This window comes from Alternaria burnsii (genome assembly GCF_013036055.1).
Source record: "Alternaria burnsii strain CBS107.38 chromosome Unknown 701, whole genome shotgun sequence".
Classification (NCBI taxonomy): domain Eukaryota; kingdom Fungi; phylum Ascomycota; class Dothideomycetes; order Pleosporales; family Pleosporaceae; genus Alternaria; species Alternaria burnsii.
In genome coordinates, this window is record NW_024066124.1 from 321,628 (window position 1) to 345,619 (window position 23,992).

At 51.2% G+C, this 23,992-nt stretch overlaps 9 protein-coding genes across 9 annotated transcripts; 2 read left to right on the top strand and 7 right to left on the bottom strand.

The window, feature by feature from the left end:
- Positions 1–760: 760 nt before the first annotated feature.
- On the bottom strand, positions 761–1,092 carry GT037_009932 (uncharacterized protein; the record flags this gene model as incomplete). The annotated part of the gene is made up of 2 exons (XM_038934979.1): positions 761–841; positions 892–1,092. 2 exons carry the CDS (start codon positions 1,090–1,092, stop codon positions 761–763), a joined length of 282 nt encoding a protein of 93 aa, XP_038782393.1.
- Positions 1,093–5,641: 4,549 nt separating this feature from the next.
- Positions 5,642–7,712, bottom strand: GT037_009933 (actin-like atpase domain-containing protein; the record flags this gene model as incomplete). Its single annotated transcript, XM_038934980.1, has 4 exons — positions 5,642–5,974; positions 6,038–7,371; positions 7,431–7,499; positions 7,559–7,712. 4 exons carry the CDS (start codon positions 7,710–7,712, stop codon positions 5,642–5,644), a joined length of 1,890 nt encoding a protein of 629 aa, XP_038782394.1.
- Positions 7,713–8,178: 466 nt separating this feature from the next.
- GT037_009934 (uncharacterized protein) lies at positions 8,179–9,784 on the top strand (the record flags this gene model as incomplete). The annotated part of the gene is made up of 2 exons (XM_038934981.1): positions 8,179–8,200; positions 8,253–9,784. 2 exons carry the CDS (start codon positions 8,179–8,181, stop codon positions 9,782–9,784), a joined length of 1,554 nt encoding a protein of 517 aa, XP_038782395.1.
- Positions 9,785–9,830: 46 nt separating this feature from the next.
- On the bottom strand, positions 9,831–11,804 carry GT037_009935 (uncharacterized protein; the record flags this gene model as incomplete). The annotated part of the gene is made up of 2 exons (XM_038934982.1): positions 9,831–11,052; positions 11,113–11,804. The coding sequence occupies 2 exons, from the start codon at positions 11,802–11,804 to the stop codon at positions 9,831–9,833; spliced, it is 1,914 nt and encodes a 637-aa protein (XP_038782396.1).
- Positions 11,805–13,265: 1,461 nt separating this feature from the next.
- GT037_009936 (acetylxylan esterase precursor) lies at positions 13,266–14,055 on the top strand (the record flags this gene model as incomplete). The annotated part of the gene is made up of 3 exons (XM_038934983.1): positions 13,266–13,619; positions 13,671–13,823; positions 13,876–14,055. 3 exons carry the CDS (start codon positions 13,266–13,268, stop codon positions 14,053–14,055), a joined length of 687 nt encoding a protein of 228 aa, XP_038782397.1.
- Positions 14,056–15,217: 1,162 nt separating this feature from the next.
- On the bottom strand, positions 15,218–16,588 carry GT037_009937 (sarcosine oxidase; the record flags this gene model as incomplete). The annotated part of the gene is made up of 2 exons (XM_038934984.1): positions 15,218–15,488; positions 15,540–16,588. The coding sequence occupies 2 exons, from the start codon at positions 16,586–16,588 to the stop codon at positions 15,218–15,220; spliced, it is 1,320 nt and encodes a 439-aa protein (XP_038782398.1).
- Positions 16,589–17,833: 1,245 nt separating this feature from the next.
- GT037_009938 (uncharacterized protein) lies at positions 17,834–18,301 on the bottom strand (the record flags this gene model as incomplete). The annotated part of the gene is made up of 2 exons (XM_038934985.1): positions 17,834–18,044; positions 18,096–18,301. 2 exons carry the CDS (start codon positions 18,299–18,301, stop codon positions 17,834–17,836), a joined length of 417 nt encoding a protein of 138 aa, XP_038782399.1.
- Positions 18,302–18,579: 278 nt separating this feature from the next.
- Positions 18,580–20,946, bottom strand: GT037_009939 (glycoside hydrolase family 3 protein; the record flags this gene model as incomplete). The annotated part of the gene is made up of 1 exon (XM_038934986.1): positions 18,580–20,946. The coding sequence occupies one exon, from the start codon at positions 20,944–20,946 to the stop codon at positions 18,580–18,582; it is 2,367 nt and encodes a 788-aa protein (XP_038782400.1).
- A 1,006-nt stretch (positions 20,947–21,952) lies between these two features.
- On the bottom strand, positions 21,953–23,357 carry GT037_009940 (uncharacterized protein; the record flags this gene model as incomplete). Its single annotated transcript, XM_038934987.1, has 2 exons — positions 21,953–23,217; positions 23,270–23,357. 2 exons carry the CDS (start codon positions 23,355–23,357, stop codon positions 21,953–21,955), a joined length of 1,353 nt encoding a protein of 450 aa, XP_038782401.1.
- Positions 23,358–23,992: the final 635 nt, after the last annotated feature.

Here is a 23,992-nt window from a genome sequence, read left to right on the forward strand (position 1 = left end):
AGAGAGCAGGGGTTAACAGGTAATGATAATCAAGACCCAGGTAAATAACCAAGTAGCAGAAGCGATGGTGAAGCAGTTGCGCACCGACAGTGACAGCTAATGTCAGCTAGTCGTTACCACGGCTGTTAGTTTAGCGGGGGCGCATTGCAATCTTGAGAACAACAGGCGCCAAAAGCAAGAGCCTGCATACATACGAAAAGAAGTAGGGACTGGATATAGAAATTTACACGACGCTGTTTGGTTGAATGAGTGGATGATTAAAAGTGGCGAAGTATATCCGCGCTACTACGCAACAGGATTGCTGCGTTGGAGCGCCTCTTGCACCTAAGGATTTCACAGGGTTCATCAATGCTCCTTCCTCACAAGCACAAGATCATCTTCTAGAGGCCAAGCGACCAGGTTGCTGTTGGTGGGCCCGCTTGGACCAAGTGATGTGCGGGATGGATGGGTGTGCAGGCCAGCAAGTCCGAGCGTCATGACTTGATGGCTCTCGGACCCTTCGCACAGTCGCTGTTTGGGATTCTTTGCCTGTCATGTCTCGACGGTGTGATGCGATGACAGCCAGCGGTAGCCGCCTAGCGTCAGCGGCGGCGCGATCCACTTGTATCGCTCTTGGCTGAAAGTCTAGTCAAGCCACTGTATTGATAGCTCGCGATTGGTCAAGACGGGTGTAATGTATGCCTGATTATCCCGAATTCTGGTTCCGTATGTAAGGGGCCTATACAAGGCAGTATACTGCAGGAGTATGCAAGCTGTAAGGTTAATCTAGCATGGCTCTGTGCGTACGAACGTCGCCAGGGAAGCGTGGTTGAGCCAGGGTAGGATTCAACAGTGTCCGGATCTAAGATGACGAAGACGGCGATAAAGACCTTGATGGAGACAGGGCCGAACTGCCTGAGCAGGAGAGCTGACGCAGACTGGAGACTGGTAGGGTTTGGTTTGCGCAGATGAGGGCCCAATACGCAAAGGTCGTGACGTGACATGCCCGGCAGCGAATGCCCGCTGCGATGATCCCCCGATGCTCACGGTCGTTGGAGAGGTCTCGAAGTGTGGTACAGGGATAACGCCGACGTGAACTGCTGGCGCTGTCATGGTATGGCTATCCTGCGACAAATTGGCTGTGAAAGCGCGTCCTTCTCCACACAGTTCATTTCGCTAGCAGGGCCCTGGAAAAGGCTCGACTAATCTCCACTCGCGTCATCGTGATTGAGGACAATCAGCGATTCCACAGTTGCGTTGTGCAAGCGTGGTCAAGCGAGTATGTCACTGGCCAAGGTCGATTGCAGTACGTGATGGCCGCCGGTGGTCGGTTAATGTGCATGAGGCCTGACCCAGCGCTATGGCTATGGTCGTTGCATGACTTGCACTCCAATAGTGCGGGCGCTGTCCAAGACGGGCGACTGCACGTGGAGAAGCGATCTGATACAAAAGTGCTTCGGGCCTATTAATACGTCTCGAATTTTCTGTGGTCAGACGGTTTCCAGCAGGCTTGCTATTTCCCGACGGCACCTGCGCAGCGTCTCCCCCCACCGGTCCGCAGTGGCGCATGGATGGTGAGGCGTTGAGGGTATTTCTTTTTCCCAATGAGCCTCGCTTTGTTCCAGAAGCAGGGAAAAGGTATCCCACGTTCTCCATTTTTCTTTGTTCCATGTGTCCGCATGCTCATCGTGTTCGTGGTCAGCGCCGCGTGCTGCCGGTGCCGACAGCCTATGTCAGCGTCGCGCGTCATTGGAGGGTAATGTCGACTTGACGCCTTTTGACCAGGTTATCGGTAATCACGCAGTCCGATTTCCAGTCCCTAGGCTTGAGTGCGCGTAGTTAGAATGGTCGTGCATCGGGCTCAGTCACGCATTTTGGCTAAATTGTTGACGGCAGTGTATCTGAAACATACCGGACATCAACCGATCGATACTGCGGAGCGCCGGCTGTCCTGGACTCGTGGAGTCGGGGATAGCATGGTGGTCAGTAGTTGGTGTTTGCGCCGCAGGACAGGCGAACGGCGCTTCATCCGTTCACGAACGCTCGTGCGAGGCTTGCATCGTGCCTTCCCCCTCGTCAGTCTTGGCTCGCTTAGATGCAACTTCCACCCTGGGACATCGCAGCGTGTGCCTGCCAATTGTAGCGTAGAAATTTTGCAAAGATAGCAGACGCGAAGGATCCCGCGTAACAGCCTTCACCTTGACCCTCGTCGCCTTGTGCATATGTACTGATTGGCCGCGGTGCAATCCGCCGCCGGCGCAAGATACATCTCCACCTGGATTTCAACTGTGATACTGATACACCTTCTTCACTCACAATAAGACTGCTAACCTCTCGAAGCAGGTGGTAGCGGGCATGGGCGACATTATCAAGCCCACTATCTGTGAGGGCCACCAACATCTCCAAGCTAACGTCACGTAGCCTTGGTGCTACCTTGCCATTGCCAGTGCGAGTATGCAGCAGTTACCCCCACGTCTGCGTTGTCTTACGAATGTTACTTTCACAACCCCACGCATCTCACAAACATCGACTGCTGCTATACTGCGGTATCCTCGGACCTCGACAAGAAGCGTGTATGACTGTGGCTGCATCACAACCCCCGCAGTGGTACAATAGGCTTGACGCTAGCGACTATCCATCAAGGCACTTTTCAACACCACGGCAGTTCGTCTGCATATTAGAGCCATGCACCCTTGCATACCTTCAATATTGCCCTTCTTATGGGACCACATCATACACCGGCGAGTTTATTGCTTTGAAAGCAATTACCAAGAATTCCCGGCTCTCTGGTTCTCGAATCTGTACCCTCAAGAGTTAGTCACGGGCAGATACTCGGGGATACGCTAGTCATACAACGACACCTACGAGTCCTGAGCGTTGAGAATAGAAGCGTTGCTTAGAGTAAAGGCATTCCGATCAAACTTTGGGTAATGTACGGAAGCATAGGGTGTTCCTGAAATTGCCCACAGCTGCCCGATGAGCATCAAGAGTGGTTCCGCCGGGAGAAACCACTACTAAGCACGCCCCTTTGGATCGAATTAGCATGTCTTTGACATGGACATTGTTCGCTGTTTCGGTTTTGCTGAGGCCCTCACACCACACACTCAACACCAAGTCCATCTTAGCTTGGCAATCACGAAGTTTTCTAGCGCATCTGATTACGTCCAGTCTTGTTGCCACACTGCCTGCCCGACATGGCGGATCCCTATACCAGAACGCTGGAGATCAACAACACGTTGACTAGTGTCCGCTTTGGTAAACTCAGTCGAAGATCTTCAGGAGAGTCGGCGCGACACGTTGACAGCCGCGCAATTGCTCACCTGAGAATCGCGAAAATAACGCCGATCGCGCATTTCTAGACGCGGTTCGACGTTGTCAATAGCCTCCAGCGTACGCTATCAACAGCCGAACCCTCAAACCTTCTTGCGACAATCAACCAAAACGCTGCGGAGAAGGCTCCGTCGACCTGTGATGGCTGATCGTATCTTGGCGAGGTTTCTGTCGAATCGCCTTATGATTTAACTTCGACCCCTTCGGAGGCGCCTTTCTTGATTTAGATAGAAAGCCGGTATACCAAAGCGTTTGCTCTAGCGAGCAAACAGCCTCACTTGCTGACAAGTGTAGCTGGTATGTGTACGATATACGGCTCTTTCCCAGACTGACCATTCTGCCGACTACGTCATAAGTCTCCGGATATAGTTGGAACGGAGATATCCGAGCAACAATTAGGAGCACTATAGTTCTACTTGATCGCCAACGACGACACTATTTTCTCTAGGTTATACGTAGTATGGTACTCTACGCAGAACTTGCAGCTTGTGCATCTCGAATCGAAGAGCCGATCTTGGTATCGGTCCATCGTCATGATACGTTGGTTTCACAACTCTACATCTCTAGCGGATTTTGGCAATGCATGTGCGAAAAGGCAAGTCCCGTCGACTAGCTATGCACAGCACTTGACTCGGCAGGATCTTTACAGACCCTGAATCATTGATTGCTTGCATCTTCTAGCAACGTCATAAGGGAGACATACCGTTATAGCATCGCTGTGCCTGCACAAAATGATTCGAGGGAATCAAAAGAACCATTTTCCCATCGGCTTTGTTCGGGAGATTTGCCCGTGCCACCGGTAGAGCGTCCGATCCGATCTGCGGCAGTTGTGGACGGGCGAGCTTCCGCGATACATGATTCGCCCAGATTACCGCATTCAGTATCGTGTAGCTCCACTACGTAAGAACAGATCTAGCAACAAAACCCCTTCGCTGTGTGTGCGCCTGGAAAGGCCCCACTAGATACTACTTGCTTCGCATGGGTACGGTACGCCTTTGTCTTATTTCCAAACGCCATGTAAACCTGGCAATACTTGCAAGTTTATCACGCCACCAATCTCACTCCACCCTCACGGCAATCTCCACCTTGCACGCTCGAGATCTTACAGGCGGGAGGATATTTCCCGAGCGATCGTGAATACAGAATCGCTACCAACGATCTTCACACATGGAACCCAAATGCGGGGTTCCACTAGCAGACGCACCCCTTGGAAAACTAGACAGATCGCCAACACCACATATCGTCGGGTCTTTAGTTCCGCACTACAATCTCCGATTACTGCCAAGCATGCAAATGTACACGTTCCCGGAAAGCTGTTCGCCCGGTGTACTGTGGTCACAAAAAGGAAACATAGCGCGGTCACGATAGCCTAGGTGAAGGCGTATCAACCTAAAGTCGTCTACGTGTCTTGGGCTTGGAGTGTAAACGCGCATCTGACCAGGGTACATGACTATCTTGGTATGCTGACTGACTTTCACTTTTCTAATCTGTGACTAAACAGTCTCTTACGACTACAATCTTTTCGTACAAAACTAGGTTTCCGGCCTTCCCCACCCCCTGGATGTATATCGCGCTTGCCCCACGAGCACCACATGGGTATTTCATCATCCGAAGCATGTTGGGCTAAAGTTGACACCCTGCTCGTGCGTTGAACTTACTCTCTGAGAATAGCATCGGTCTTGTATCCATAACGGGCCTTACATCCGTTACCCCCATACGTGGGAACCCAGATGAATTGCAACACTACATACGTTGCCCAACTCCACTACTGCCTTCAGATAGAGTAGTGCACGCAACCCCAACTCAAACCTAAACATGACCTCCGCACACCTTGAAATTTTCTGGCATACGCAACCCAAAGCCCTTGCTTTCAATTGCAATAGCAATTGTGCCGACATCACCGATGATGCCGACAATGCAATGATCATCGATTTGCTCTCGTAGCTTCACCAGCTCTTCTGTGGCTGGCGCCACGTCAAGGCAATTCCTATAGCCGGTGAAGGCAACCCACCACCACTCTTTTCGTTACCAACAGGCTTTATGTCAAATCATGCGAGCTTCTCGATCCTCCCTGCGGATAGCGCATATTGGTATCCTTCACACTGCCTGTAAGCAACGGGATCGCGACGACTACTGGACGAATCACAGATGCTTGCATCATCTATACAGGAGCACCGGCAATTTGCTGAACGAGCGATGCTCTTCACGATCCTGTTTCGGAAACAACAAGTGTCTTGCACGATCGGATAGCTCATGTTCATTTCTATTGCTATTGACGTCTATTCTGCATACGTACCCTCGCCCTGTCACCTTCTCTTATCGTATTCCCCCCTTAATGGAATTTCGCACTGACCCCTCCATACCTCACTCCATCAACCTTCAATTCAAACACCAAACCCGCACTCTCACACCGCATATCCAGTGTGAAGTCTAAATTATCAAACTCCACTCCTTTTGTCGTCGTCAACCGCGTGAACAAGCTCTTTGGCACCGTGTTCAGGTCGGTAGTAAGTGTACAAACGTTGATGAGACCCTTCTTGAAGGAGTCAGGAGCCGTGTCAGAGTCGCAGGCTATGAGGTCGTCCTCTACGATGAGAGATTGGCCAGGGCGAAAGTTGCGCGTGTAGTGGAAGGATATGGGTCGGTTTTCCGACACTTGTGCGCCCTGACAGGAGTGTTAGTACGCAGTGCGACAGTCATGGTCATGGTAGGTGCAGGATTTACGTACCTTTGCGATGTGCCACTGCATGCGATCAGACACCATCCATCGCTCCCAAAGCGGACTCCAATATCGATCGGAAATGGGGTGCTTTACCTCGTCGAATACTGTCGCGTAGCTGGTTCCGTAATGCCATCGACTTCTTCTGCTAATGACCATATTGCCTTCCAACCCGCGCAGTACTGCGCCTCGTACTACCGCCGTCCATGCGTGTATGGGATGGTATATCTCGACTGCCTGCGAGGCGTTCAATGCGACAGCGTGCGTGGGTCTTTCTGTGTACGGAGGCGGGGGCGCGCTATTGAAGTGAGACTTCATTCGACCGTAGAGGTAATTGCTCTGTCCGAAGCCTCCAACCAAGACAATGCCACACACCAAACCTCCTTTCGCTCTTATACTGTGAACCTGACCTTCTACTAGATCAATGACCTCTTGGACTACTGGATCAAATAATTCTTTGACCTGCTCTGCGCTCATGACAAGGAACCCAGAGTCTAATCCTGCTTCCTCATCGTCTGGCAGCCCCGGAAAAGGTATGTTGACCTCATTGTGTTCCTCCTCGTTGAAGTTGCGCTTCACAAATTCCTCAAAATACTTCAGGCCCATATTCCAAGTCTTCACCTTCTTCTCGCGCATCCAATTGTAACGTTCGGTGCCAATGCGCTGCTTGACATGGTCTTCGAATCGGTAGTTGATAAACGTCGAGCCGCAAAGGCCGCCAGTCCCGACTGCCGATTCTTCAACACGCAGAGGATGGAGTTGGGTAATCTTGTAGGCTATCAAGTCAACAGTGCCACCTCCAGCATCACAAACAATGAAATTGTCTCCGATCTTGAGATGGTTTGGTTGTATCGCCTTGAGGGTATAAACCGCTGCGGCCTCGGGTTCTGATATGAGCTTCAGTTCATGTCTGTTGCCCATGCCAGCTTTCTCCGCAGCCTTGAGCGTCGCATCTTTGGCTGAGTCTGACCAAACAGCAGGTACTGTCAAGACGAATTCAACCTTGGTCAAACTGATAAACGTCTCTCCGTATCTCCGTGTCAATGTTTCCATCGTATGCTTGTATATCTGCGATAGGTAGTCGGAAACTGCTTCCATAACCGTCTTCTCAAACTTGCGCAATTGCGCAGCAGTTTCGAGCGGTGATACAAAATGTGGCAGTTTCTGATTCCTATCGAGAAATAGCTTTATGCAACGGAGACGCGTCTCCTCTGGCTTGAATTGAAAGCCCCATTTTATGTTCTGCGCGGGTTTCGCGGACGCATCGAGCGAGGAGGTCGAGCTGTTGGCGGGGGGTGATTCGCTGTAACCAATCTCTGTGGGTACTTTGTCGGAAGTGATGCCTGCGCATGTATGTTAGTTTGGAGAGGCATGACATCGGTACATCTCAAACAGAACTTACCGTTCCCTCCAGGCCATGTCTTGATGATGTCGATGTCATCAGGGGTTGCACTATATACAGCAGCCACACCTATTGAGCTTCAGCGTCCAATCGTGTCGGTCGCATATTGTGCAATAGTTGCTACCAACCGCTGTAGGTGGTTCCAAAATCAACGCCGACGACCAACCTGTCCTTCGTAGGGCCACCTATTTCGGGTACGCTGGTTATGTCGACAGTCGCATTGCTTCCAGGGTTGAATGTGTACGGGATACTACTCCCTCGGTTCGGAAACGTATGGCTCATGGTCGTTCTTCGTGGCGCTGAACGCGGTGCTTGTGTTGACGGCTCTGGTAGATCGCGTAGATGTCGCGTGGGTCAGACCGCGGGGCTGAATCCTACCAAAATGCACCGGGGTATCATGGACGTGTAGGTTGGCACGGGAAAGACGTCGTGGTCATCAATGTGTTTGCCTGAAAAACATTGAATGATTCAGGCACCGGCGAAATGCGCAGTCAGTGTCATGTCGAAGCCTGGAGTGGCGCGCTACCCATTGCTGGAGAAGATGCCCAGCTGCAGGCCCTAGTTGGTGATCATCAGCTCGCCCAAGGCTGCAGGATTCTGTCCTGCCAGGCATAATCTTGCCGTCCCACATGGAGCCATGCGACGGTGATATTCCTCGAACGGGGTGTTGAAAGTTTGTCCTGGTGAAGCACGTCTTTGAAGTTCGTTCCGATGCGACCCTAAATCGGAATGCGCCCCGGGCTCAACTATGACCGAACGAAAGAGTTCTGGTCAGTTTCAGCACTTCAAGCCAACGACTTTAGTATGTATTAACGTCTGCAGAATCTGCTCACCGCTTGAAGCGCGGCACGAGACTAATATCGAAATCGACCAAGACATCCGCGAATACCGTCGTCACTCCACCGAAAGCCGCCATCGCTGCTCCAAATGCGAGAAAAGACGAAGTACACCGACGCAAATACCCCTTCAATGATATGCTGAAGCGCAAAAGTGGAGGTGTGGTAGATCTCCCGAGCGATACCGCACCTTCAGGGCCCAGCAATGAGTTCATCAACAGACCAGAGATGCTGCCACCAGGCGACGATGCTACGCGGATATCACATAGAGTCGCGGACCTCGAAAGAGCTCTGGCGATCGCGAAAGAAGAGCAGGAGATGGCCAGAGAAGATTTGTCGAGACTGAGACATTCTGGACAAGCAGATCAGGACGCAATTGAGGAACTCAGGCAGCAACTTGCTGAGAAGAGCTCGAATACGGGTGAAGCCTCGGTTGGCGGGTCGAGTGGCCTCCGAAGAGACACTGGAGTGCCGGGAGACTCAGGGAAAGGGAGGGAAGATGCTTTGCGCCAGAACTCAGATTTGCGCTACCGAGTTGCGCAACTCGAAGAACAGCTCGAAGACCAGCTCTCATCGCATGACGGATTGTATCCACGCAGCCTTGACCGACCGCAGTCAAGAGGGGAGGCAGACAACCTGCGGCTACGCCTCCATGCCGCCGAAAAAGAGTCGCAAGAGAGGCTCCAGCAGCTTCTGGCGCTCAAGTCAAGCATATCTTCGCTCACGCGTACGGATTCGCAAATCACAGACAGCGAGCTCGCAGAATCGTTCTCTCAACTTGCAAATCGCGTGCGAGAATGGACTGTCTCGAACTTTAGGCGGTCAAGATTGAACCTCGATAACCTTCCAAAAGAGACTGAAGATGTGCTTCGCGCATTGAACCCGCAATACAGGGCTAGTATACAGAGCACGGATAAGCTTGCCTTGTACCAAGCCGTTATCTCGATATCACTTATGCAAATCTTCGATAGTCCGATCGTGTTTGGGCTGCCTAGCACAGGTCCATTGGGGGCGCTGCGACAGTTTGCTGAGCGCACACAACACCTTGGTACTGCACATCGAGAGTGGGTGCGTGCTACGGTACAAGTCCTTGAGCGCAGCGAAGCAAACGGAGAAATCCAGAAAGAGAGCGAAGCCTCGATACATCGACTCGCCGGAGAGGCCAGCCATATACTCTTCACGCTGACTTCTGTGAGTCTTGCGCCCAACGCACAGTCAACGTTGGCCGGTATGTTGAAAGACGCAATGGGCCTGCAACGAACACTTGCTCTGCAAAAGGCACGTTACAAGCTACTCTTCTTTCGCCGACAAGACGACAATATGCAGTTCGATGACCGTACCATGGAAACTGTAAACGACATTGATCCCGCCATGGAAGATGATACTGACATGGAAGTTGATCGCAAGTTTCTGTTCTGCGCTTTTCCAGGCCTCATAAAGTACGGGGATGAGTGGGGAGAACATTCTGAGATGAGCAATGTAGTATTGAAAGCGAGGGTGTGCTCTTGCGTGAGTTGAAATAAGAATATAGCAAATGTAACTATGATGTCAAGACTACCCCTTGTTAACCAAGTACCACATCGATGAGCTCCCGATCAGCTGCTTCCCATATTGCTTTCGTGATTTGACCAACGGCTTTTCTGTAGGCGACACCGTCAGTCCAATCAATCCATAAGACGTTGTAGAATTTCCATATACTGCCAAGTTCGTGAAACTGCTCTGGAGCATCAAATTTATACCGGAGGTCATGTCCCGCTACACTGCCCGTCGAAATCGCTATCAATTCAATCCTTGTTTCTGTTTCGAAATATGATGTATGCCAGTCTCCAGGCAGGGTTATGAAACCCGAATAGGAACCCACAGCGTCAAAGACGAGCGAACGAGGTCTCGGAGTGTATTGGTGCTCTGATTTTGCGAGGTAGAAGAAGGCGCGCTCAGTCTGACATGTGATTCGATTCGTAACAGGCACAGGCATCGTTACTTCCGAGTATGACGGATCCACGAGTGGGATCGGAAAACGGAATTTCATCCCAGGGGCGTTGTGTGTGAAGTAGACATTCTCTCCGTGCATACCAGAATTGCCTAAGGAGGATTTAGTCCGGCTCCATCCGGCAGGGGGTGTACTTTTGTCGTCTTGTGCGAGATGATTGTACTTGTGATATTCATTCGTGATCGCGATCTGTGCGCCTCCCACGCCGGTGAAGTACCATTGGACAAGTGGGGTAATGACAAGCGTTGATGGTCTCTTCTCGTACGCTATTCCCTCATAAGCAAACTTCCAGTACAAACTCAACAGTTCTCCGTGCCAGCTCATCCAGGACCAACTTGGAGGTTGACTGCTTTCATCGTGGGTCGCATCCCACTTTCTTTTTGATGCAATCCCAAAATGGCTCCATAAGAGCGCGATATCAAAGAACAGTACAGGAAGGCCGTATAGTATGCCACCGAGGAACGACTTTTCAAGTAGAGTGGCGGCACCTGTAAATGCTAGAAAGACATCGGAATCATAGGTGAAATGTCTTGGTGAATATGACTGACAAAGTTCTAGGTAACGGCGGAAGTCAGGCCAACTTGCCTGGTACTTTATGCTAAGTGATTGGTGGTCCATAGGCTTGTAGAGCGATCTGTGTAATTTTGTTGCTGCGGCAGGGTGCCAATCATACCACCATGTTTGTTGGCATACCCAATATAAAGACTTGGGACATGCTTCAGGATCTTCGCCATACCCAATTGCAAGGTCAAGAACGAATAAATTGCGCCGCGAAAATACACTTTCTTGGAAAGTCCTAAGATACAGCGCGCGAACCGTTAGTACATAATCACGGCTTATACTGTATTCAACTTACCACCCTCGACGGTTCCACGGACTCCGATTTTTCAAGAACATCCTTGTATAAAGTTCATCGTTTATACCGTTGTTCTGGGGAGTTTCGTTCAACATCTGATCGATGTCGTCAACCAGGCCAAAGTCCGCTGTATCACCCGTGGCAGCAACGAGTGTCAGGTACGAATTTGCATAGATCTCGGCCATATGCTTGATTTGAGAATGCTTGTGTTCGCAGTCATCTTGAAGAATCGATAGCTGGTCAATCCAGATGTATCGTTCTCCAAGCAACCTGGTGACATCTATAGCCTGTCGTATTGTCTTGGGCAGAACCACTTCGTCCCTGCCGAGACTTCCAGGCCGTTTGAGTTTCTCGAAGTTTGTAGTGGTCGCTTGCAACGTTTGCACTCCACCCCACACATAGCTCAGTGTAAGATAACGGTCGGCAATGTCACCTTCAACTATGCATTCGTCCACGACGTCGATGACCCACATAGGCCATATGCTTGCGTCGGCTTTTGGTGTGCAACACTGTAAGCCGTGGTTCTCGTCACATGCTTTTATCCAGCTTTTTATCATATCAAGCCTCGTTTCCGTCTCGTGAGCCAAGCTCAACGTGCCGCCCTCATCACTTGAGGTAGAACTGTCGTCACTCCATCTGTCATCGAAATTTGGATCCGGATCGTACGCGCTGCTAGCATCTTGTGTTATCATACTGCTACGTGTAGTGTACGGTGTAACTTGGAAGCGGACGAAGCGGACGCGTCTTGAGTGAGAAAGCTGAGTCTTGTTGACTTGATTGCGCCACAACCTTGTGTACCCCGCATTACTGCTTCAGCTATCCGTCGTACGAGAACTGCATGTCCGCCTAACTCAGACAACATCCTCACATTCTGTCAAGTGTTGCGCCGCTTGATATACTTCACAGCGAGATCTAAGCGTGCTTGTCGGCCGTTTGTAGGAGCCAGTAGAGTCTGCTAGCATTTGTGGTTCCATGCGTCCTCACAAGGCTATGATGTCAATTCCAGGCTGTGATGCGAAGAAAGCTAGTTGCAGATTCATGAGGCGACGAGACTGATGTGTTTCGATCGGAGTTTGGTAGGACACGAGTGCACGTCCTGAACTGAGCATAGCGCGTAGCCAATCGTGACAAGCAGTGATGACGTCACCTCGAAATACCTATCCCTCCACCTCAGGAAACTCATGTCTAGTCACACCACAAGTTCCTGCTGTTGAAAATTCTCTTATGCATCTGTTGGACGCGTTTGCTTCTCTTTGAGTTGTTGTTGCATTAATAGGCGGTGGACCGGCCGGTGTTTGAAACATGGCGGTCGGACAGACCCGCCCTATAATTGTTTCATTATTAGGAGAGCTCTCTATCGCTTCGTACGACCAGACCGCCCTTGAGTCACGCTAGAACGACATTGTCTGCTTCCGACACCGCCGAGTCAACGTATGAGAACCGAGACTGAGAGGGCACTGAAGGGGCGGTGAGGGCTACTTAGCCTCCAGGCACTATCAGTTCTCTTGACCCTATACTCAATATACGCGTTCTTCACGCACATCCGGAAGCTATGCTTGATCCGTCGTCAGGTACAGTATTTTAGCGCTGAGGCTCACAAAAACAAGCATTTTACCCCGGATTGTTAAACTTCAAACCCAAGCTTTTCGAGAACTCCCATTTAGCCAGGACGGTTCGGCTCTACGCCGGTACATCATCTGACCACGCGGCCGCGACGCCATCCATCTACCCATCGCGCGACGTACCGAGGGTCCTATACGTTGCAGCCCTCTATTTGCTCGCTTGGTCGCTTTTCTCCCGAAGACACTAGGATCTATATGTACCCCAGACGGCCGAGGCTTGGTTCTGCATGAAACAGACGTGTGCTACGGCAATAATCCTTGTCCGATCTTCATCACAGGACTGTTCAGATAAATTGCGACGACGGATGAAAGGACCATCTGTGCACCAAGACAAAGCAAAGCACCACTTTGTACCCCACTGATAGGACATAATGTATAGACGAGGCAATTGATTCTGCCTAAAGGACAGCTGCAGTGGATACATGAAACTTTCTTTATAAACACATCGTCCGCTGCCCAGACTTGATCATCACAACTCCTTGACATCTCAACTCAATCCGAAGCACAGTATCCACTTCCTCCAACGTCAACATGAAGTTTTCCGCAGCAGCAGCTCTCTTTGTTGGTCTCGCCGCCGCCGGCCCTGTCGAGATCGCTGAGCGTCAGAGCTGCCCTAAGGTCTACATCTTCGGAGCTCGTGAGACCACCCAACCCCAGAGCAATGGCTACGGTACTGCTGCCGGGCTTGTAAACTCGGTCAAGTCCGCCTACCCTGGTGCGGGCTCCGAAGCCATCGTGTACCCAGCTTGCGGTGGAGGCTCTTCCTGCGGAGGCGTATCCTACGACAACTCTGCTTCCCAAGGAACCGCAGCGGTTGTCAAGGCCGTTACTGCCTACAACCAGAAGTGCCCTAGCACTCAGATCGTCCTTATCGGATACTCTCAGGTACGGATGGTGCCATGAACCCCAAGAACGCCGAATGCTAACAGTTTGTAGGGAGGTCAAATCATGGACAACGCCATCTGCGGTGGTGCTGGTTCCACTTTGACCGGCAACGCCCTCGCGGCCGTCAAGGCTGCGATCTTCATGGGTGACCCACACAACCGCAACGGTCTTCCCTACAATGTCGGTACCTGCAAGGCCCAAGGCGTAAGTCCACTACTTCTCCAGCTCTTGGTATCCTTACTAAGGAGTACTTTAGTTCGCCGCCCGCCCTGCTGGATTCACCTGCGCACCTGCGAGCAGCAGCATCATCCAGAGCTACTGCGACTCTCAGGACCCGTACTGCTGCAATGGAAACGACGCCAACCACCACCAGCAGTACGTCAACATCTACGGCAACCAGGCTCTCACCTTCATCAAGAGCAAGGTCACTGCTTAAGTGCATCTTTGGCACGAACAGTGGCAATCAAAAGCTGGCCGGCACCTATCGCGGGTGTCATTCTTCGATGTAAATATGAATCAAATGAACATGTATATGCCTTAAAGTTCTAAATTGCTTGCTTCGCCTCACTCCTCGGATTGCTATGTGGTGTCTAGCATTCACAGGTCTATATCAGGCAGTGTCTCTCCACTGATGTCCCCGGTGCCCAAGTTCTTATCGATATCACTTGTCCAGTGTAACACTTGTTCCAACACCGACATCATTCTCGCCGCATTTAATCGGTAGTACTGTCTGCCGTACGAACTTAGCCTTCGATATCTCTCCTGTCTGGTTTCTGTGATGTAAAAGCGTTTGTCATCATCGGCTAGGTAGATATCTCTGAAGTTTGTGACAGTAAGGTAGAAGACTCTCATTAATTTATTGTCATCGAATGTGGTCGTCATTTGAAGAGTGTGTGCAGCGACCTTTCTAACAGAATAGTGGGAGTAAGATGTAAGACGGGTGGAGGGTTTTATGTCAGGTCGAGATCAATTGCCATATGCGCTTGGTAACATCTCGCTGTCCAAACACATACGAACTTGCTTTTGCGCTGAGGCTCGAGCAACGTAACGATCTGGGAGGAAGTTCCATAGCAAATTAACAATCATGTTTTAAGACATGCAAGCTTTTTCTTGCTTGTATCCTTGTTTCCGTCTCCGTCATTTTACCAACATCTCTCGCTTCCACATCCTTCGTGTTCAGATATGCCCTCCCCTCAGATCGAACCCTTCGATTTCCCTACTGCGACCGAAGCAATGAGTCGGCTTACTGCAAATGCGATAGGCGCATTGAGGAATCTGAAGCGCGCATTTCTAGGGACAACCTTAGATTCAGCTTGCAATACAGATATGTATAGGACGCTTGACGAGCAGCAAAGACGGTACTACATAGCTTGTATAAAGGATGTCGGATACTACTTAGAGCACATGCGAGAGTGAGTGGAACATATTGAGAAGAAACTAGAGGTGAGTACTAAGGATGATGGAAGTGAAGCAACTTAACAAGGAACAGTCATCGTTCATAGTATTCACTATCTAAAGGACAAGAAACTCCCACCCAGACGCCTTGCAAATATGCAACAAGCACTCATTAGTCTCGTCATATAACTTCATATCATATCTTACAACTTGGCCTTTGGCCACTGGTCCAGCAGATCCACCATCTCGAAGCGCGGCCAGTCAGGATTGAGGCTAGGCGCCGGCCTCTCGCGATCCCATGCCCACTTCTCCCTGAGCTCTGGTTCTAGCTCGTCTTCCAGCATCTGTACGACGTACTTGCCGAGGACGGGGAAGAACTTGTAGCCGTGGAAAGAGCCGCATGTTGCGACGAAGAGACCCTTGGCAGCGGCGTGAGGCGAGATGATGAAGTCGGATGAAGTGGTGAATGCATCCCTGGGTTTCGTCAGTATTGATTAAGCAGCAGTGCATGAGCATGAGACTTACCAGCAGATACGGTGCTTGTCCATCTTCCAGTTTGCACCCTTCTTGCCGTAAAACACATCGTTGGCGTGAGAAATGTCCAATTTCAATGGACCGGGAACATCCCACTGGTTGTAGTCCTTTCCAGATGGAGGTGCAGAGACGAAGCGGCCAGGAAGTACTTCGTGTGTGTTCTTGAAGATCTTCTCTCCCCACCACTTGAGCTCACGGTCCTTGGTAGGCGGTAAGCTGCCAATGAAGGGTCCGTATGCAGCGGTGTAGCCCTGGACACCAACGGGCATGTCCTTGAACCTCTCGTACGACTTCTCGTCAAGAGTCGTCATACCTGTCGTGATACCACCAGCAACAATTCTTGATCCAGCACGGAGGTCTGGATTCCCACTTTTCTTAGCAGCCTGCTCGAGAAGCTTGGCGGTGTAGGCGCCGGTTGACAAAATAGTGTGCGAAGCCTTGATGGTGCTACCTTGCTCGGTCTTGACACCTGTACAGCGGCCGGCGTTGTCAAAGTCCAGGCTCTCGACCTTCTCGGTGATGTACTTGACGCCCTTTGCGATCGACCACTTGGTGACTGCTCTTAGTGCATCGCCGGCCTGTGCCCAACCACTTGTCTTGTTGACTAGGACACTCTTCGCTCCGTCGTAGTTCGCATCCTCGAAAAGCCCGCCGAACAACTTCTTCGCTTCTTCAACGGTAACTGATTGCAAGTCTGCCTCACGCCCAAGCTTCTTGTAGTTGTCGATGACATCTTGTGCGTAATCTGAACGGCAGACCCAGAAGATACCAGTCTCGTGGAAGTAAGGTTGCCATAACGGGTCCTCTTTGAAGACATCCTGAGCCTCAAGAGCGAGTCTGCAGTAGATGACGTCGTCATAATCGGCGCGCACAACCTTATTCCAATCCCATGAAGCTGCTACGCGGTTATCGGCGTCCCAGGCATCTTGGTCAACGACTGTGACTTGTCGGTCCGGGTACTTCTTGATAAGGTGATACGCAGTTGAAATTCCGAAGACTCCGGCGCCAACGACGAGGTATGAAGGTTTGCTCGCTGCCATGTTGTTCAGGATAACGGGTTTATCGTCGCAGAGCATGAAGTTGAGAGAGTTTTGATGCAGCGATAAATGGTCATGACCATCGCACTGCGTATTTATACCATCACGTTGACTATACCTATCACTTGCATCGCTAAATGGCTAAGGGAAAGAGTGGGCCGTTCTCGGCCACTTCGTTGTGGTCGCTGTAGACTAGGCGCGGGGCATTCGTGGAGGTTGTTTCCTTATCGAGCAAGACTTTGCGACGGGCAAGCTCGCTCGCCTTTCCGATACCTTCTCCGCCGGCTGCCATGGCTCCAATTGGACATGACAAGTGATTTATCGACCGCCTATCTGCTGATATCGACGTCTGAAGCGTCGCGCACTCGTCACCGACGGTTCCGACTATCGTGACCGCCTCAACTGTCGCCGCTTCTAAGCGAGCTACCGGCTGTGGTCTGCTAACCTGATTCGGCCATGCTGCGCGATGCGTGAACTCGAGAGTGGATTGACATCGCATCAAGTTATGCAACAATGTGCAGTAGTTGCGGACATGACGATTGAGAAGTCAATGTTGTAGCAGCCTACACGAGTGAACTCGAAGTGCGAATATAGTAGGTTTGCGACGCTGCATTAAGCGCAAAAAAACGCTCTACGAGCTAGTGCCTTCTATCAAAGGCCCATGATCACGGTCATACTGTTCTGATATCACTAAGAAACGGTTCGGGTAGCTTTTAGACTTAGATTGACAGGAAGGGCTACCTAGGTATGCTAGCGTTATATGTTTTCGACATCCATATGATACCATCAATACTATCAATCTCACGCGAACTGCAGGAGGCTTTGGCCTACATGCAAGGTACACTCTCAGCCGCTGGACATATAACCATTGATTTACATGAACTACTCGTAGAGCCCCAGGAGCTGTGGGTACTCAAGCTCGTAACAGGGGGGGCTCCAACGTATCAGAGACATGCAACCACCCACAGCGAGAATAGGGCCCTCCGGTACATCCGCTAGAGCATCGAAGAGAAGCTTGTTGACGCACTAGACGCATAGGCGAGTGCGGAACCGACGCAGTGCCAGCAGACTAGAGCTGATCGCGTAGTTCAAAGGTCCTGCAGTAAGATGCCTTAGGTTCCGATCGTGTAAGCATGTCACCTTAATACGACGAGCCCTAACACTAGCAGGATTTCCTCACTATACGACGGTCTTCGGCACTGGAGTACTTCCTCTTGTTACGTGATTTTCTAGCGCTGGCGTTTGGCTTCAGGATGGATTTCTCCTGATCTGGTTATGATCTTCTACGCAATAACCATCCTGGTTGGACGTGAATTGAATGAAGCCAAGCAGCTTGTTGGTGTCTTCTGGATGGTACACTTCAACGAGTATGAATCCTTGCTTGTCGTTGAGCTCTTCAGTATACTTGGGGCGAAACTGGGAGTGATCGAGGCTGAAGGATCTGAAGATACCATCTCTCCTGTAGCTAGTCAGAGGTTGCTATGTCAAGACTGCCGATGGATACACTCACCAATTCTGATATGACTCGCGGAAGGCTTCCTTGCATGTCCACTTCGGTCTATATCGATTCACGATATTGAGATCTTTCGTAATACGACTGATGCCGACAAGATCAGTGTCCAGATCAACACGTGAACTGTCGGGGTCAGAGGGAGAATTGGAGTCGCGCACATCTCCGTCAACTCCCAATGAATCTTGTGTGACGCTGGACGACATGGTCTGTTGTGAGGATAAAGTATAGTGCAGGATGCACAAGCCGGTTTAGCAATCGAGTAAGACGACTGAAAGTAGAAAGGGTGAGATGGAAAACAACACGGTGAATGAGTAGGAGAAATCAAGATGAGGGAGGGAGATGCTTGAGTACTGCCCATTTGCTGCGGCACGGACCTTTTTAGCGTGTCTCCCCGTTACACAGCGACACGCCCAATCGCGCCAACGCTGCATGAATTCGACCTGTCGTTTCCCGACCCCAGCTACGATGACAGGCGAGAATTTCAAGCCACAGTCACCGTGCCGTTTCCCCTCAGATCCATGGAACTTGCTCCTACATGCACAATAAAATCTCCCTTTTCAACCACATACTGCATCTTCCTATCCCACAGCCCCCACTTGCTCACATCCAACTCCACACTGACATCTACCGTCTCACCAGCCTTAATCATAACCTTCTTGAAGCCCTTGAGCTCTTTGTTCGGCACTACAACGCTAGCAAAGACATCTTGCACATATACCTGAACTACTTCCTTGCCGTCGACATCTGATTCGTTGGTCACACTTACAGTTGCCGTGATCTTGTCAGTTGCGCTGACTTCAGTTTTTGAGAGAGTGACGTTGGAATAAGTGAAGTTTGCGTAGGAGAGGCCATAGCCGAACTCATAGAGTGGCTGAGGGTTATTGAGAACGTATTGGTGACCGAACTGGAGTGTACCGTTTGGCAAGATAGCACCAGCATCGGTGGCTCGGCCGGAATTCAAGTAGTCGTAATAGATTGGGAGGGTACCAACATCGTAAGGAAAGGAGACAGAAAGCTTGCCAGAGGGCGTGACATCGCCGAAAAGGACGTCAGCCAATCCGTTGCCACCCTGTTCTCCGGGATAGAACTGCTGAAGGAGAGCGGCTGCATTGTCAGAGATCCAAGGCTCTGTGACAGGCTTTCCAGAGGAGTAGACCACAATGGTTGGTTTACCAGTCTCGATGATGGCTTGGACGAGCTCGCCCATTGCGCCGACGAGGTTGAGCGATGCGACGTCCACGTGCTCACCGGTAGTGGCATTCAGACCTTGCCAGAGCTCCTGTTGGTCGCGTGACCAGGTACCGACGACGACTACTGCGACGTCAGCAGCCTCAGCCGCTGCGACTGCATCGGGGAAGCCGGATTGGTCGTTTGACCAGCGCTCGCAGCCTAGGGCGTATGTTACTGTACCGCTAGATGCACTCTGAATACCTTGCAGTGGAGTAACGTTCGTGGGGTTGTACTGAGAGCGGTAGACCACGTAATCGCCCAGGTTCGTAATGTTCGCCATGGGGCCGATGACGGCGATGTTGGCAGACTTGGAGAGAGGCAGAGTGCTGTTCTTGTTCTCAAGCAAGACGATTGAGTCAGCCTCGAGCGTCCTCGCAAGCTGGACATGTTCCTCAGGGTGGATGATGGACTCCGTCTCGTTTGTGGACAATCCTTGGTATGGGTTTTCGAAAAGACCCATCGTAAACTTCGCTCGAAGCTGGCGGCTCACGGCTCTGTCGACAATCTCAATGTCAAGCTTGCCTTCTTCAACCAAACGAGGGATGTTCGCATAGTTGTACGAGCCTCCACCCATCTCCACATCGTTACCATTCGGTAGGGCCATGAGCGTCACCGCTTCGCTGTCGATTGGTGTATCTTCGGTCTTGCATTGACACAGCTTGAAGTTGCAGCAGAGTCGGTCCGTGGCTCCCGCATCTGAAGTCAACCAGTACTTGTAGCCCCACTCTTCACGGAGGATCGTCTCTTGCATATGACCATCGGCGATCGAAGGTATCCCGTCGTAAGAGTGGTAGGCACCCATAATGTTCCAGGCGTCGGCGTCGATTATAGCACGGTGGAACGATGGTAGCCACGTGGTTCGGAGCTCCCGCTCACCTCCATGAACTGGCCCAGTATTAAGACCTTGCTCTGGGTTACTGAAACCGGCGAAGTGCTTGACTGTAGCGCTGACATTCAAACTCTGCACTCCCATAACATACTCGTATGCCATCTCGCCGGCTAAGTAACCGTCCTCGCCGTACGTTTCTTCTACTCTGCCAAAACGCAGCTCGCGCGCCAAGTCCGCAAGTGGTGCGAACAATTGATTGATACCAAGAGGTGCCGATTCCTTCGCAATAGCCACGGCCATATCGTGAATCAGCTGGGGATCCCAGGAGCAAGCCTGCCCGATCGGACTGTTGTAGATGGTCGCATTACCCACGAGTAAGCCGTGAATAGCCTCAGTCTGTACCATGGCCGGGATACCCAATGTCGTGTTATGTAAAAGGTAGTCCTGGCCAATCTTGACGCCATTGCTGATCCACTCCGCAGGTATCGGATAGCCAACGTAGAACTGACCCGCGCGGACGCGAAAGTTCCATTCGAGACCGGTCTCATTGACGACATTGGTAGTGACATTGATCCAGTTCGAGATATCTCCTTGGATGAGCTGAGCAGTTTTTTCCTCAATTGTCATACGAGAAAGAAGGTCTGCCACTCGGTCCTCTACGGGAGCCGATGCATCCTTGTAGGTTGCATTTGCTGCTGCCTGTCTGCGGACCAGATCGAGTGCGCTACTGGGAAGTAGAAGAGCGCACCCAACAAGTAGGGAGGCTGAACCGAAGAAGGACTGCCGCATATTGGTGTGAGATGTAGGTACAGTCTCGCCCGGATGCTGGGTTCTAGACAATGTATCTTGGGTCTTATAGATTTGATCCAGGGTCTACGGACCGTTGGAACATGCACCCGCAAAATCCATGATGTACCGCGGACAATTGTCTCCCGAGGCGCTCGCTGTATATTGAGGTACCGGTTCAATGGGCGACGATCGATGCAATGCTTATAAGCGAGGTGACGCCGAGGGCGTTGGGCTGTGTGCAGCGCGTGTTGGGTCTTCGAGAACACCCGTGGTGCAGATCGGAAGGCTTGCTGTATCCATATCCATCTCAAAAACGCGTGATTTTGTGACTTGACGCGTTCAATCGAAGTGATTACGACCGTGTAAAGTGTGTCGAGTCTGAGGTTTGATTGACGGAAGAAATGGTGGCTTGCGCTAGCCAAGGCGGCCTCTCCCCCGCTTCTGATCTTCAACGAACAAACCTCTCCGCACTTCAACCCCGGATCATCTCAATCATTGAATCTTTCTGAGATAGCCTGATGTACCGTTTGTGTTCCTTCGGAAACTAGGGATCAGATCCGCAAGCTTCGCTGCATGATTGCGCTGAAAGTCTGCTCAATGACGTTGCAGGTTTTGTCAATTGAAGGAAGCTTTACTTGAGTTACAACATTCATTGTACATTGTATAATATTCGAGGATCTCGACGTCGACCGCGGCCGAGCACCTCGTCACTGACCCCACTTTGATATCTTCGTCGCTTTCGTTTGTAGAGTTCTATGTCAGAACGATCTCAATGCATCCCTGAACCGAAAACCACACCCAAAAGTTCCAATTCTACTTCGAACGCCGTGTCGATCGCGTACTTGGTATATCCTCCTCTTGCTTCCTTGATAGCCAATTAACCATAAAAACATTAAAGTAATAATCGTAATAATAACATAAGAATCGTAAAGTCATCGTTCCCTCTCGCGCAAAACATCTCGCTCATAACGGTAACGGGGGAAATTAGAAAAAGAAGGTCATGTCACTAATGAAAGAATACGCTCGCTACACCGAAGAAAGCCACCCACCAAACCCTCTCTTTGTTCCTCTCACTCAAAACACCCGATGCGCCCGCCGCACTGGGCGCAGGCGGAACACCGGTGCCATACTGTGAGATTCTCGTTGAGGTAGGTGTGGCGGCAGTGCTGAGCGTCGAACCAGCGACGTTCGCGCTGGAGGGCTCGGGTGTAGGGCGTGAAATGGGAGATGCAGAGCCACGGGAGGCGGAGGGGTTGTATGAGAATGGTGGTGCCGTGGGAAATTCCGCGTTCGATTCGGTGCTAGATGGAGATGATGGTGCTGGAGTCGTGACTGTGACTGTCGAGAGGATGGTGGATGGCGATTCTGATGGTGGGGCTGACCTCGACTCTACTGCAGATGACGACGGCACAACTGAGTCGCTTGTTGATGTCGAAGTCGGTGAAGCTATCGACGCGGATGGGGATGCGGTGGTGGGCGCAACCACGGTCGTTGTTGTCGTCCCCGATATACTTGGGTTGGTGCTTGACGGAGAAGGAACTAGGGGGGTTGGGGTAAAGATAACGGTCGTCGTAGTGGTCGTATAGGTTGTCCCAACTGATCGCTGAGTGACCTCGGATAGGAGGATGGATGACAGAAGTCCGAGATTTATGGTTGAGCTATCTGGGAGGAGGATAGACGACAGAAGCCCAAGATCGATGCTGGAGCTAGCCAGCTCCTCACCTATGCCGATTTCAGCTGCCAGAGCTAGGCCAGGAAGGATGCTGCTGACGGTAGCAGATGGAGGCACAACACTGGGAGAGCTCTGATTTGCGGATGCTGGAAGAGTAGTTAAGCAATCGGAAGTCGTTGCCGTCGGAAGCGTCGCATTGTAAGCAAAAGTCGAATTTGGTTGTTGTGCTGTGGCATACACCGTTTCGGCGACGACTATCACTACCACGGGAGGATACTCTGAAGTGGGGATTGACGAAGGTGAGGTGACGGTTGCTGAGCTTGCAAGCGGCGAGTAGATGAGTGTGGCATTTTGTGTGGTAACATTGAGCGAACTTGATACTGACAGCGTCACTGTTGATACTTCTGGCGAGGAGCTGGAGACTGCGTATGCAGTTGACGAAGAGGGCGAAGCATCGACAAAAGATGTATTTGACAATGAGGTCGGGTAGGGGGCGACGATGGCTGTGCTGGAGTCTGATATCGATGCTGACAAGGTAGTCGGTGGTGTTGGTAGCCCAGGAGCATGGATGTGTGGCCGTGGTGTTCCGATAGTGGTAGCTATCAAGGTCAGTATATCGCAATCTTCCAAGCCACCATACCATCTACTCACTACTATTGACGTAATACGGTCCTGGCACTACACCGCCGAGTACACCCACCGACAGCGTACTCAGTTGAATTACTATTGAGCTTCTCATGGTGAACGAATGTGAACTGTGATCGCGCAAAGAACGACGTGTTGCAATTGGCCCGACACAAAGATCTCAAGAAGATCCGACAGCGACCGGAACAAAAAGACTGCAGATTGAACGATTGAACAAAACACAAAGCGTTGACGACAGAAATAATCCTACCAGCCCTGCTTTCATATGTATTAATACTGGGGGGCTGATATCGACCCTTCCCGGAAACGGGGGTGGCAGGTCGCCAGCCACCAGCGGCCAATCCTATGAAAAAGCATGCTTGCCGCACAACAACGTTCGATGTAGCGCAGTGCACACGCACAACCTATGCACCGTGCCATCGGCAGCCATATTGAACCTACCGGAATATCGCTTTTACAAGCATGCGACAGCGGTCGAGATGCTGCGATATTGCGGTGAGTGATGCGACAATGAAGTTGGGCAAGGAAGGCGGGCGCTGCACGGACCTTCACCACGTCAAACTTGGTAGCCAACGCGACAAGGCTTCGTGATACCCGCGCGACGCGTCGTATCTATCCATGGGTAGTAGAATCTGCGAATCACCGTGGCACTGACTGGCAGCATATGGAGAGCCGAGTCGTGGTTATTCCACCGCCAGCGCAGAGTACGGAACGCGACAGAGCGTGGAC